Source organism: Calonectris borealis, chromosome 2 (assembly GCF_964195595.1).
Source record: "Calonectris borealis chromosome 2, bCalBor7.hap1.2, whole genome shotgun sequence".
Taxonomy (NCBI): Eukaryota; Metazoa; Chordata; class Aves; order Procellariiformes; family Procellariidae; genus Calonectris; species Calonectris borealis.
In genome coordinates, this window is record NC_134313.1 from 10,645,181 (window position 1) to 10,660,440 (window position 15,260).

At 42.6% G+C, this 15,260-nt stretch overlaps 1 protein-coding gene across 1 annotated transcript in view; it reads left to right on the plus strand.

The window, feature by feature from the left end:
- Positions 1-2,191, plus strand: part of ADCY8 (adenylate cyclase 8) — a 132,060-nt gene extending 129,869 nt beyond the window's left edge. The window contains 1 exon segment of the mRNA XM_075141155.1: positions 49-2,191. Within this exon segment, the coding sequence (XP_074997256.1) occupies positions 49-536 (488 nt within the window). The 3' untranslated portion in view covers positions 537-2,191.
- Positions 2,192-15,260: the final 13,069 nt, after the last annotated feature.

Genomic DNA, 15,260 nt, shown 5'->3' on the forward strand with positions numbered 1-15,260 from the left:
TCTGGTCTAACTGGCTAGCTCTTCTCATTTTTTTTTTTTTTTTAATAGGGATTAGCCATGGCTCTGTCGTAGCAGGAGTTATCGGTGCTAAGAAACCCCAATATGATATCTGGGGCAAAACAGTTAATTTAGCAAGTCGAATGGACAGCACAGGTGTTAGTGACAGAATACAAGTGCCTGAAGAAACGTATCTGATCCTGAAGGACCGGGGATTTGCCTTCGACTACCGAGGAGAGATTTATGTCAAAGGTATCAGTGAACAGGAAGGAAAAATCAAAACATATTTTCTTCTAGGAAGAGTTCAACCAAATCCTTTAATCTTACAACCAAGAAAACTGACTGGACAGTATTCATTAGCAGCTGTTGTATTAGGACTTGTACAGTCTCTTAACAGGCAAAAACAGAAGCAAATCCTTAATGAGAACAATAACTCTGGAATCATAAAAGGACATTACAACCGGAGGACTTTGCTCACTCCCGGTGGATCTGAGGCAGCAGCCCAGGCAGAGGGGGCTGACAAAACTGAATTGCCATAATCAGCATTTTGTTTGTGTTCTTTTTTTTGTATTTCTTTTATATATAAAAATAAATATACAAATAAAAAGGGTTTAATTTTTTTAGAAGGTGTGATTATTTCTGTGAGATTCAAATTCCTACATTTTAATAAATGGTGCCAGCATCTCTCCCTCCAGCTGTGATTAACCTCTGAATGTCCAGACATAGTAGCTGTAGGCCACCACTCTGCTGTGCCAGCTACCTGCAGAAAGGGTGAAGAATAAACCTCTGACTGGAGGGATTTAGAACATAAATTGTGTAGGGGGTTAATGATGGAGAAAGGATGGAATACTGTCCACACTTTTTGGATAAAAGCAAAGGCACGAGGAGATTGAGTAGGTTCTTCTCACCTTTAGTTGACTTCAAGTAGGGTTATACACATCTAAGCTAATTTTCTGGTCTCCATAACAGCCAGGGAAAAGCTAGTCAATACAGCCAAAGGATTTTAAGGTGTGTTATCTGCCTAGATGTGAGGATCTGGGAGATAGAAGTTGCCCTAAACCCACTGATTCCACTGGCTGTGGGCTCTTAAAATAGCCTAAGGTGTCCTCCTCACAAGCGGGTGACTGCACTGCAGACAGATAAATTGCATGTTGGTATCCACCTGCCCTCTTGCACCCAAGCCAGGAGGTCAAGGCTTTCCTGTAGGCACTATGTCATATCTGTCAGTCCCATCTGGAGGGCTCAAATTCACTATGGTATCCTGACCAGCACAAGATACCTATGAACGGATGACAGAATTACACCTTGAATGACACGTCTGGAGCCTACAGCTGAGTCTATTGTCCAGTCAAGGAACTAATCAAATTCTCTGGAGTCACTTTCCAGAGCTTAGCTCTTAAGCCCATCACCAGTCTGAGTTCTCACCAAAACAAGGGTTGTCTGAGGCTGTAAAATGAGTACCTGCTGAAGTACGGTAGGAGATGAAGCTCACTGCTAAACTCCTGCTCAGTTGCCTCAAGAGGAGGAGAGGCCAAGACTGAGGACACGCCAAATTATTTGTGTGCCAGCACAGAGGCAGTCCTGCTGGGATGCTACAGTAGCACACCTCGGTGTTACAAGCCCGGCATCAAAAGGAGGATAGCTTTTTGGGGGATGGTTAATCAACTTCGCCTTGGAAACAATAAATATGTAACGCAGGTCCCCATATGCATTGGTGCCATGATTCCTACTGAGCTGTAAAGTGCACAAATGAACCTCTCATCAAGTCTGTATGCTCAGAGGAGTTGGGTTTGTCTCAGTAAATATTATTTTTAAAGTAAATCACAGATGGAAGCAGCAGAACCTGTAATCACACAGCAATCCCCAGATGAGACCCCATACAACCAATACAGTGCAACACACGGATTCTTTGTAAATACAGGCCTTGCTTTTTGCAGGCTGTTACCCAGTCTTAATGAAAACTGGAGTTTCTTGGGACCATCACCACTGGATCGGGCACATTTTTAAAAGATGGCCAATAAGGCTAGGAAATTTTGATTCCTACATTTTATAAGAGACGACTGTTTACTGACAAAAGAGGCACCAAAACATGAAAGTGTTTAATTGTAGTAAGATAAAAATAATGCTTTTCATTGTAAATAACTTGATGAATGGGTTTGTGGGGCAAAATTTAATCAGCTAAGTGCAGTCTTCAGAAATCAAAAATAATAAAAATGACCAAATAAATTCCACAGAAAATTGTACTGCTGAACGATGGGTCTGAGCACAGAGACCAAAGAGCAGTCTGAAATGTTACACCCAGTGATGATGCTACCAGTAATTGAGTTCTCATTTCAAACTGATTACTCCTTTGCATCCCCAAAATATCATTTTTTATGCCACACAGGGAAAAACGAACCCCTCAGCTCACCCAGGCCAGTGCTGATATTGTAGGAGATGAAGACAAGGAAGGGCTAGCATCTGAAGCAGTTAAATTAATTTCACATTTACAGAGTTGTTTGAAGCACGAAAGAAAGAAGTTTTGGCTGTTTAAACAGCTCATTAACAGCTGTCCTCTCCTTCGCAGCTTATTTCTGTGCTGGATGGGTTCACTTCTCCTGGTTCTCTGAACATTTAATTCTTGCTAATATCCCAGCTGAACTGGTTTTCTAATTCTCAGCACTGCTGCCAACCTCTGTAATGACAATTAGCAGTGAGTGGAAGGTGTTAACTAGATAACAGGATTGGAGACTGGAGCTGTGAGGGCAACTTCACTGCTCCTTAACACAAGCCCAAATCTCCTGCTTCTTATCATAGACACGGATGGCTTTCCGTGTTATCCCTCTCAAAATCCCCATTAGCATAACTATGTTCCCAAGCAAAACTGTCTGCTAATGAAGCCTGAGTCTGTGTTGACCAGATAAATAGTTTGCTAGATCAGCTCATTGCCATGAATAATTCTTCAGTGAGGAATTTCACCTGTGACTGCGCAGGTAAATCCCTGCTTGGAACTATTTGTCTACACTAGGTGGCTATTTGTCACCCCAGCAATTACACTGCTTGTTCCTTTTCCAAGTACGATGACCTTAAAAGTTCAGCAATGTTATTTCTCCTTGTAGCATCTGTTTTCAGTGGAGCAGCAGCTATTATTTATGCTCTTAGTGTTCTGGTTTTACTCCATGACTTTATGGTACCTTTCGAGTACTCAGCTTTCCCTCACAACTCTATCTTCAGGGTTTCTTGTTCATACAGGATAGAATTGCTCATACAAGAAGGACCTATAAAGCCAAAACACCTGGTTAATACCCTTTGAAACATGCATGCCTGGGTTAATAAAGGTACATTGCCTTGATATTGTAACTCTTTGCTCAAACCAGCCAGCCAATACCGAGAGCTTTCCTAGATTTTCCCCATTAAGAGGAGAAAGCCTTGGCAAAAACTGACTATACTCTTTGATGTCACCTTATTTGTTTCTACAAATGTGCATTACAGAAACAAACAGCAGCCAGCTGCTTGCTCAGAAATTTGTACCTCGGTCCCTCCAACAAGCTTGGTGCCATAAGCTCTGCTGACTTAAATGTTTTCTAAACAAACAGGCTGAAATCCACAGCTTTCTTCTCTGAAAAGCAACACACAATCAACTCCATCAAGGGCAGATTATGCCAGCTTTGAAGTACTCATTCTTAAACATTAAGGCAGATGGAAAATTGACTATCTGGACAATACTTCTGGACCAAAATCATTACTCTGTAGTGCTCCAAGTGCATATTTGCAACCATCACTCCTATATTCTAGCAAAGATCGTATCTGTGGCAAGAGTGCTTGTCTGCAGGACAGTGAAAAGGGTTGATTAATTTATGCCATTCACCGATTTTAGTAATATCTATCTAGAAAGTCACAGTTAGGTACAGATACCTGTCAAGGTACTTTCTCTTAGCTCACATTAAGACTCAAGACAGAAGTGAGTTTACCTCTACTGAGAACGGTGTGATAGGTGTGATATCAGTTAGAAGTGTGTGCTGAGAAAAAAAGCAATACAAAAAATAGCCCTTGCGCACAGGGGAAAAATATCACTCACCGTCCTCAGATTTAATCCATTCCTGATTACTTCACAGTCATTTGCACCTTTTGAAAAGCGCAGCAAAAAAAAAAAATCTCCTCTAATCCTTTTCTCATTAACAGAACTTCAGCTGCCTTTCCTAAGTGCAATGGGAGTCAAGGAGTTTATACAAATACACAGCACAGCAAAGGTGGCTAATAGCCACAGGTCCTGTCGCTGCACACTGTCAAGCTGCAGCGCCGGGAGCAGAGAGCCTGGCTCCGGAGCTGACTTGACGACCACGCAGTGAAATGATCAGAGGAGCAGGAAATAACCACATTAACCATCGTCAGTGGTACATGGTAAGAGGTATAATTGCACAGTCAACTTATTAACCTCCCCATCAATCTTTTTCTGTTGCTCAATGGCAGTGACACGATTAAGCGTTTGTGGTTTCCCCAGCTCTGCGCTTTGCTGGAGGAGGGGAAAAAATATGACAGCGGAGCCGTCGGCAGATGGGAGGTAAGGGGTAAAAATTCAATATGCATATCTCTAGGCACTTGAAACTTACTGCAGTTCAGTTAGTATTTAAGGAATGCTCTCATTAGCTCTCACGGTAGAGCAAAATATTTCCTTGGTTTACGTAACTTTAGTAGATAAGGCCCAATTTTTCAAAAAAAAATCTTTTTTTCTGTCCATTTTCCACTAAGCTCTTTTTTAGGCGATGGCTGTCAGAGTTACAGAACCATCCAGAGACTGATTCATTCAGCTGTTTCATGTGAAAAGGACAGCAATGTGCAGGGCTGGTTAGGCAGCATCTCCTGTAAAATGCCACTCATGCCACTTCTCCTGACCCAGATCTCCCTCAGCCCAAGGTGTTTTTTTCTGGCTGATAAATATGTTAATATTGATAAGCTGAAGATCTCTCTGTTTCATAGTGCATGTACCTTTTGAGGGTATTGAAATCAGTGCCTCCTTCAGCTTTGCAATATTAAAAAAAAAAAAAAACCACCGCTGTTGCCACATGGAGAAAAAGAAGAAGAAATCTCAGCTGGTTTGCTGAAAATCTAAGGCTCTAAACCAAATGACATATGTGTGAAATGACTTTTGATTGCAAAACCCACTCCCAGCAGCAGTGACATGGGATACGCCAAGGGATATTTTCACAGCAACAGGATATTAATTATCTTTTTAATTAACTCATCACTTCTTAAAATAATAAAAATGCAACAGCCTCTTCCTACTTATCTTTCCTCGCAGAGACTATTGTGACAGGCTGTCAGTTTTCTAAGTTTCTATAAATCACCAAGTAATTTTGCTTCAGATGAGTGATTACCTCCTCTGGATGTGCCCAGATCGATGCTCTAAAGCTACGTCCAGGAGTCAGGAGTCACATCCCCGTCTCTGGGGTCAGCACACTTTGTGTGGGTAAGACCAAGGCTCCCAGTGGCACCAGCTCTTTCCCCGTAGCCCTATTCCTGATAAAGGCAAGCCCAGGGACTTGGGCAGGCTGGGAGCTGTAGCCCAACACTTTTCCCATCTGAATGAGGGTGGGAAGAAGACCCTAGCAGGACCTATCCCACAAGGTAAGTCAAGTCGCTGCCTTTACAGCTCATTCCTCGTTAACAACCTGCAAGTTGTTATAATGGCCACTCAGCAGCTTGGCTGGCCCAGATCTGCTCACAGGGTAATGAGGGCACAGGGAATTCTTCGCCTCCGTGCCACAGCTGACACTGCATTATGCAGTCATCTGCCGCCCCATTAAATTCCCTCTTTCCTGGCAATTAACTTGGCAGGACCCATTACCTCTCAGAAACCATTGTATGGATGTTAGTGGGCAAGTTTTCATGGAACCATCTCCGACAAATCCTCTTCTGTTGTTGGTTTTGGGTTTGGGTTTGTTTGTTGGGTTTTTTTTTTTTATTGCTTCCTGCAGAACAAACAAAAATCTGTGTTTTCATAGTTTCCATTTTTTTATCCATTCGGAATTTATTCGGAAACAAAAACCACACTTGTGTCCAATACTTCAACATTAACATAAGCAACAACATGCCTTCCTCTCACCCTCTCAGACAAGGTTGATCATGTGTCCACTGCAACTTAAGGATCTCCACCATACTTCCCTCCCAGAGGTATTCCACCCTCAGCTCTATGAACTGAGAAGTTCATATACAACATGTTTGCAAGGAGACCTTAGCCACCAATTCACCCCATCTTTCTGCTCCCATCACTTTTAGAGCCAGAGGACTAGAGCAGAAGGGCCATCATGGGCCTGAGAATTATGTAAAAAAAGAAAAATTCTCCATGAAACAAGTTCCAAGCTATTTTGAGCTTTACAGATAAAGTCAAGATTTTACCTTCAGCTTTAAACTCACGGTGAACACAGAGAGCGCCAGTATCACCCATTGCCACTAGAACACAATTTCACAGGTTTTATGTTCACATTTGTTGCTGCCTCCACATTTAATCTGTATTCCCATGCAAAGCATATTAACATTAGCCAGTCTTGGTTAGGCGTAGCAACCCATGCCTTTGTCTTCTCTGTTGTGGAGCATCACCTGACATAGAAGAAACACAGAAGAAAGCAAAATTTGGTGGCAACATCTGCAATTTGAACTTCCATTTTCAGACACTTAGTCATACCCTAATTTGTATTCTTTGATTAAGAGTCCAAAAAGCATCCTTACAGCTTCAATCTATTATCCCCTTTTTTTTAACCCTATGCTGGAATATGTCTTGTGGATGTCAGAAAATATTGCATCTTAGCGTCAACACAATTGGGAAGAAGTTAGTTTTGCTCCATGTTCCAATGGTTAAGAAATTACCAGTAAAACAAACAAACAAGCAAACAAACAAAAACCCAAAATAAACAAAAAAAACGCCAACAAAACAAAACCCTTAATCTGTCTTTGGAGCAGAGGCTGGTATCCAACCAGAGTTCCTCCTTTGAGGTGGAAGCCACTACATCTAGGCAACAGCCATTGTCACCTTTGCTCAAGGTCATAACTTCAAATTTGGGCACCTGTCTTCTGTGTAAGTCCATTTTAGATGTCAGGCTCTTTCAGCCCTGGTTCACAGTTTTGTTATAGTCTTAGTTACTCCATGGCCAGCAGGAGTAGGGAGGTGATCATGCCCCTGTACTCGGCACTGGTGAGGCCGCACCTCGAATGCTGTGTTCAGTTTTGGGCCCCTCACTACAGGAAGGACATGGAGGTGCTGGAGCGTGTCCAGAGGAGGGCAACGAAGCTGGTGAAGGGCCTGGAGCACAAGCCTGATGAGGAGCGGCTGAGGGAACTGGGGTTGTTTAGCCTGGAGAAGAGGAGGCTGAGGGGAGACCTCATCGCGCTCTACAACTACCTGAAAGGAGGTTGTAGCGAGGTGGGTGTTGGTCTCTTCTCCCAAGTAACAAGCAATAGGACGAGAGGAAATGCCTCAAGTTGCACCAGGGGAGGTTTAGATTGGATATGAGGAAAAATTTCTTCACCGCAAGAGTCAATCACGGGAACAGACTGCCCAGGGAAGTGGTTGAATCACCATCCCTGGAGGTATTTAAAAGACATGAAGATGGGGTGCTTAGGGACATGGTTTAGTGGTGGACTTGGCAGTTCTAGGTTAACGGTTGGACTTGGTAATCTGAAAGGTCTTTTCCAACCTAAACAATGCTATGATTCTATGATTCTATGATCTTGTGATCCTTAAGACTGTCAGAGATGACAAAAATGTGTTCATAAAAATTCTGCTAGAGGTCAGTAGCAGAACTGACTCAAGCAGTGTGGCTTATGGAAATGAAGACTTCACTGGAGTTAATTGATTTAATTGCAATATATGAATACTTTCATGGGCCAAAAATAGTAGATTCTTAAGACGCCTTTAAACTAGTGAAGAAAAGCAGAATAGAAATGATGATGGGAAGTTAAACAAGGTCAAACTGGAAAAAAGCACATATTTTTGACAGCAAACATGATTAACCACTGGAACAAAACACCATGAAAAACAGTGAATCTATTATCTCATGAAGAGTTCAAAACAAGATTATATAGACCTTTGTGAAAATTATGCTTTATTCAAATACAAGTGTCTGGGTCCACTGATAGGGGAACAATGAGGCTTTCTAAAATCTGTGAAATCCCGACAGGCAGACTGGATATTTCAAGATTTTTTTTTTCTAAATCCATGAATTTGGAATTATCTCTTCACCACTGAGATAAATAACCAACACAGAAGATGGCAAAATCTTCAGTCCTGGGAATGTTTCACAGCTCTTGCTAGTACTGGCTGAAGATGAGGAAGGCAAACCTTTTCCATTTCATGCATTGATTCAGAGCCCGGAAAAAACATAATTTGTTATATGTCTCCCTTTGTGGAAGGCACCGGAGGTGTTGCAAACCAGAGGCTCAGCTCACTGGCAGAGACTCTACCAAGCTATTTAGCTTCCCTATCACTTATATAACTGCATCATTGATTTTAGCAAAAACGCTCTGCAGTCAAGCATCAGGAAAGAAATTGAATTACTCCCCCAGTTGCATTCCACCATTCCCACCCCACCACCTCTCTCTGTGCCATTTCTCCTTACTTACCCCAGTGCTCACAGCAGTAACTCCCCATTGCATTTGTTCTAAGTAAGGGCTGTGAGACCCACTGGGGAAGAGCATTTTGTTTCTTAACAGGAGTCTGTTCACAGAGGATTTAGTGAGATCTCACGAAATCTTTGTGTCCGTTGCGTTGTGACCTTGGCTACAATGAGGGTGTTCATACTTTCCCTTATAAGTAAAAATGTGGCCTTGAGTTAAATGGATGAAGAGTTCACTACAAGAGTAGGTTTTTATCATGATGTCTCCCTGTCATTTTTACATAAATATATGATATTATGTATGTAAGATACCCAGCCTGACAAGGCTTCTGGAGGTTTTTGTTCCACAGCCAGAAAAGCTTCTGCTGAATAGAAAACATGGGATGCAGTAACAGAAGAATGGAAATAAAAGCTTCCTCTGAAGTTGTGTGGAGGGAAGAAAGAGCTGCGTGTTAAATGCTCAGAAAGTATCTTCCAAATAACCCAATTACCTATTTGCAACCTGTGATTCATGATGCATTTCTCAAACTATTCACAAAGGCTGACAGGAAGAATTTTTCCCCTTCCCTCCCCGAAATGCACCGCTACCTAATTCTGTCACCAAGATTAGAACAAGTTAAATCCTAATATTTCACTTGGATTAGCAGTTCCCACCAAATGACAGAGGTGAGAGATTTGTACTGGAAAGCAACAATGGCAAGGCAGAATAAAAGCCTCTGCTGCTTTGAATTATTAATAGTCGGTCACCGCAGTGCACATACCAATCACACTGTTCTCTTTTCTGGTGCCTCAGGAGAAAGAAGCATAGTTTCCAGCGTACTTCAAGCCTTTTAAAACTGCTTTGAGTCCATCCAGCTATTTTATAGGATAGTTTCAGGGCAGGGCAGACTTCTTAAAGACATATCATTCTGCTTAGGGGCATGAAATGAGGATTTCACGTGGCTTGTTTTGGGAAGGCATTTTCAACAGCATCTAAATGGAGGGAGAACAGTTTAGTGCTCCTAAACCCCTAAGGCTCTGTTAAAAAAAATTTAAATTTGTCATTATATAAGCATATAATTGTGTCTGAATTGCCATGCACCATAAGTCCCTTCTGCTGGTTGTCTTCATGCAGCTTATCCCACAGGTTCTGACATTTAATCTTTTCCTAATGCATCTAACAGGCTTGAACGGTATTTTTGAGGCAGAGGAGCAGCTTCTTGAAGACAACCAGAAAGTACTTTGCTGGACACCTATTAATGGTGTCCTGGAATCATTGTGACTCACGGGAAACACCAGCAAGCACAGCTCAGGGTGTTGACGGAGGTGTAGTTGCTGTGTCCAAATAAATGTTCTGAAATATGATGACCTTGCTTTCTAACCAGTTTGAGGTTTAAGCTGCAGCAGACTAGAGACACATCTTTACTTACCACCTCTCCTCTCTCCTCTGTCTTGATTGGTGAAAAGATTCAAGGTGTGACAGCTTGCAGGAGAATCATGAATCTCTCTTATTAGATTAATTTACCTAGAAAACTTAAGATTGTATTTCTATGGCAGAAGCTCACTTTTTACTGATTGAAAGAAAAAGAAAGCATTTAAAACCTGAAACAAGTATAAATGACACCGCAATATCTTTTTGCACCTGCAGACAGGATGAAACTATTGGCTCAAGAGATGAAAAAGATGAAGCACACAGAGCTGACCAAGTTACTAATTTTGACTCCCATAGCAGGGAGTAGCCTTGCTCAGGATAAATCCAATCTGCTTATTGTGAGTCAGCCAGAAGCTGCTTTTGTGTAGGGACCCTCTTCACAATGCCACGACAAGGAGCTGCAGGGATAATATATACAGACCTGTGGACATTGCCCATGGGCACAGTCCTGGAAGTTATGTCCATGGACCGAGGTATTTATTATCTTGCACTGAAAGCACCTAGGGCTGTATAATCTAAATAAATGAGGCTTATGGCCAAGCATAAAATTAACGTTTATTTCTGACCTCTGTTGCTTTTAATCTATGACCTGAAGTCTGTCAGTCCACCGAGTCCTGCAATTTCTATCCCGACCAGGGAGACAGCAAATACTTTCCTCAGTGGCACACACGTCGCATTCCCTTAAGCATTCATGGGAATGTAACTCCTCCCAGCTGCGTCTGAAGACTCCTTTTTCAGTTCAGGCTACTGTGCTGATGCAAATCTCAGTCAGAGAGAGATGGACTGGAGATCCATAGGAATAAATAAGCCCAAAGTTTTACTGGAGCATCAACCAGCTCAACTGAGACCCTTCTTCCCAAACCAAATGGCGTAAAATGACTACCAGCATCTCAGACAGCCCTGTGAATTTTCCTCCTAATCTGATCTTTGCTGTCGACTTTCCCTCATGATCGTGATCATGATCCTACCAGTATTGAACGGCCACTCTAGGGACTAGTCTTGGCACTGTTTATGTTGAATCTTGTACTCCTGCTGGATTCAAGTCCTCAAGAGCGTGATGTTCATTACTGTGGTTGCCAAAGCACATTAGGGACTGTTAAAGTTGAAGAGCTTTTTTATCCAGAGCAGTCAGATCATAACAGATACCTTTCCTGACCTTTAGTATAGCACTTGGCTACATCACATCAAGTTTGGTGCTGAAACACTTGTATACATTTTCTTATAAAACGAATTTAGCAGATGAAACTTCCCACATCTTCCCATCCCATAAGACGGATGGTCCCATGATCAAAATGATGGAAGCTATAAAGACCCACAGGTACAGAAACAGAAAGGATGCAAAAATTGCATGCAGAACATGCACATGGACAAACACAGGCTCAGACCAGGGTATCTGAAACAAGCTACCACGAAATCAAGACGCTTCTAAGTCTCACCTCAGTTTTAAGTCAATAAAGACCAAAACACCTAGGATGTTGGGTGCGGGGGGAAGAAGAAAAAAGAGACAATACAAGCTCATGCTGGAGGCAGGGAGCTTAAAAAAAAAATCAGAGAATTTCAGTAGGGTTGTCTTAAAAATGTCTCTGGAAAACAAACACATCTGCTGACTATCACAGTCTAATTCATCTGAAAATCTGTCATGCTGCTTGCAGAGGAAAACCACTAGCATTAGAAACATTTCCAGTATTTTCTGAGAGATCCATTTACTGTGTAATCATTGTTTAGGTAGCTACGAACAACTTTGCCTCTTTCTTGCTTTCCTGTGACACCCTTAAATAGCACTCACTCTTTTACCAGCACAGAATGCTAATGTGCAGAAAGGTCAGCTGCTTTCAGTCCTTTACAGTGCATCATTTTTTAAAAGGAGCTCTTAACTCACGTGGGCCTCTAACAAACAAGCATCAGATGATTTTCTCATGCTGAACACCCTCTGCCTGGAACAAGGAAGGCAGATATGTCCAAAAATATAATGCTACTGTATTTATAGCTGAGAAAAAAGTTTAGAGTGCAAATTAAAATGCATGGCAATCATCTGACTTTGCTCAAAGATCACATCAGTTTCCCAGAAGGTCACATAACATTTCCAAGGTTTTCAGGTCAGCTGTAGGGTCCAAACTAACCTGGAGAGGTTTGGCATATCAATTGGGAAATGTGTGGTTTTGATGTGAAATCATCATGATTTGAATGAGGTAGGAGTCGAAATGAGAAGGAGGGGGACAGGGAGAACAGACGGACTTTTCTAACCTGATTTCTTCCTGGCAATCCCCAGCATTTCCCGTGTTTCCCTTCAGGCTGGGACGGGGATTGTTTTAGTATCTTTGTCCTTTACAGCAGCCAGATGTGCCATGAGGACTTAAATGACAGTAACTGAACAATAACACCCAGGACGTCACCATTCTCCCTGCTGGAACTCAGTAAGCCCTGAACTTTATAGAACTGCAGCTATCCAGTGTATTTCTCTCTGTATGTTTAACACAAGATGCTGCAGTAATCAACACAGCTGTACTCCAGCTGCACAGACAAATTGTTGTACCCCAGAAAGGTACCAATTGCCGCTGACTAGGTGCCTGCTGATAGCCTCTGGCAACTGCAAAGTAAAGTCTGTTTGTTTAAAACAACCTTCATGTCATATTGCAACTCATGAAGTTCTGGGACCTCTGTTGCCTCTGATCAGGAGAACATAGCCTGAGACCCAGCCCAAGTCTGTGAATGGCATCAGTCATCGGGAAGTCATCTCAATCACCTGGAAGAAATAAAACTTGCTTAGTAGTTTCACGTTGTGTAATACATAACCCAGCACTTTCTAACATTAAAGTAGGTTAATATTAAAAACTCCTTCTACTGAATTATTGTACTAGAAAATCCTGAAAACTCTACCCTATGCATTATATTCTCCAAAACATTATCTTCCATGAACAAAATGCAAGGTCCGAGCTGTCTCGCTAATTCATCCTACACTGTTTTTATATAACACCAGACTCTTGTTGATTTATAATACAGTCTCTAGCCAAGGTTGGAATCCCACTTTACTCCACTCCATATGGTGTCAATGGAATTAGTCATCTCTTCAGTGCCCCTGGAAATGTTATCGGACACAAGGTCATGTGCAGTCACATTGTACATGAGGAGAAGTATTCAGCAGTGCTCTTGCACTACTACAATCTCATCAGAAGGCACTGCTAAAGGGAGAGAGGCTTCTTTGGTACCCCTCATCTCCATCACTGCACACAGATCTAGCATGGTGGGACTCCACAAGACTCCCTGAGTGGGTTTCAGGTTGTGTTAATCACTTCACCAGCTACTTCTGAAAGTGTGTCTATAGTGATAGCCTTGAAGAGTTTGCAACTGAAGTAAACAAACGGGATGAATAGGGAAGGAAATGAAAAGCCCTAAGCACCAGAGGGATTTGTTTGATGCTTCTTGGCCTGTTCATGTCAGAGTCAAAATTGCATTTCAGGTCCTTGATCCCAACCCAGACCTAAAGAACCAAGTTGTATCACTTCAGATAGCGTACAAGGTTTTTACAGGCTGCTTTGTTGAACTGACCATATAAGTCTGTCAAACTTTTCTTTCTCCCCATAAACAAATGCTTATAGAAGAGTTCCTGAGTTCCTGCCTGAGGAGTTTAATCCTCTTAGTCTCAAAAGAGACTCACATGGATTTTTCTCTGTTTTCTGTCACTGCTAGGGGATGTGATTGATTCTTTCATTATTCTTCCAGCTCAGAATAATGGAGACTGGCATTTTGCTTTGGTAGATGCACATTGGCTTAAAAAACACTCCACGTCCATCCATCTGCTAGAGCTCTGGAGAGCCGAGCAGTGCTTCCTATTTTATACGTTCAGTCTAACAGAAAAGATTTCATTTTCCTTTGCTTGAAAGAGTTACACTGAGTGTGTGGTTGTATCCTATGTGCGTTTCTCTTTTGGTCTTAACCAGGGCTTGGCCAGGGCCTTCCCTACCCTGGAATAGATTTAGGGTTGATTCTTGCGACCCTGAAGGGACAGGACCATGCACCCCATCCCAGCAAGCCATAGCATGACACAAAGACCACATAAAGACATGGTGCGCTGGTGCCAGGCAGATCTACTGAGAAAACTTTTGCACAGCTGCAAGGAGGTCCCCAGCAGGACCCAGCCTGCTGCTCACAGCAGTGCATAAAGCGTGAAGTTGTGCCGTGAATGTTGGACCATGTCAGTCTATGAGTAGCAGCAGACAGGGCACAGTGGTTATCACTGCCAGTTTAAGTTTGAGCAGTGGGGCTTCGCTAGGAAATCAGAAATAGGCCAGTTTGCAGCAAAAAAGGGGGGACAGAGGCACACTGAGGTGACAACCTTCTTTAGGGCAACCTTCCAGGCAGCCAAAGTTAAGACCCAGTTAAGACATCGGCTCCGTATGGCCACATCTACCACAGATGGCAGTGGGGACACGGTCCACTTCTCCATCCAAGCAGCAGGTTGGAGCATGTTGGTGCTTCCCCTGGGGCAGATGCTCAGGTTTCTTTTCTGACAATCAGGCACATGGTGGAGGGATGCCCAGGTCTTGCACCCACCATCATAGCTCTTGGGCATCATTTAAAGCAATAGTTTATCTGCTTCCTCAGCTTCAGCTAAATTGTAATACTTTTGGTTACACTTGTGGCTTGCTGCATTTCACGTCTCATTCTACCCCATTCATTGGAAGCAACCAGCATGGAGTGGGATCCTGCTTTGAATAAACAAACTTGTCCCTGTGTGGTCCCTCTCATTTGTGTTCCGGTGTCACCCAGAGCACGCTTTCTGTTAGGTACAATATGGCAGCGGTGGTAGCAGAAAACACCACCATCCTGAGGCTACAGAATGGCTGAGATTTGGGTCCATATCCAACCTCTAATACATCCCTTGGAAAAATGCCTTCACTTTCCTATGCTAGTTTTTTTTCTCTGCCTTCTGTTTGTCATTTATTTAGAAGCTGAAACATTCAAAATGGGGAAAAGTCTCCCGTATATTTTAAAGGTAATTAACATGCCGGTGCCCTGGTTGCCTGCAGGATTGCGGAACACATGAATGAAAATGCAGGATACGGCACAGAACCACTTCTTTGACTAAATCTCTATTTGCATTCAGCACAGCCACTGTGGCACGCAGACACTCCCCCAGCAACTCGAACCAGTTATAACACCCTGGCTCCTGCTTGAATAGCTCTAGGTAAGGCTGCTGAACAACAAAACCCCCCAAATCAGGATTCCTTTGTTACTTAGGTGGGATCTGGGGATAAAACAGCCAA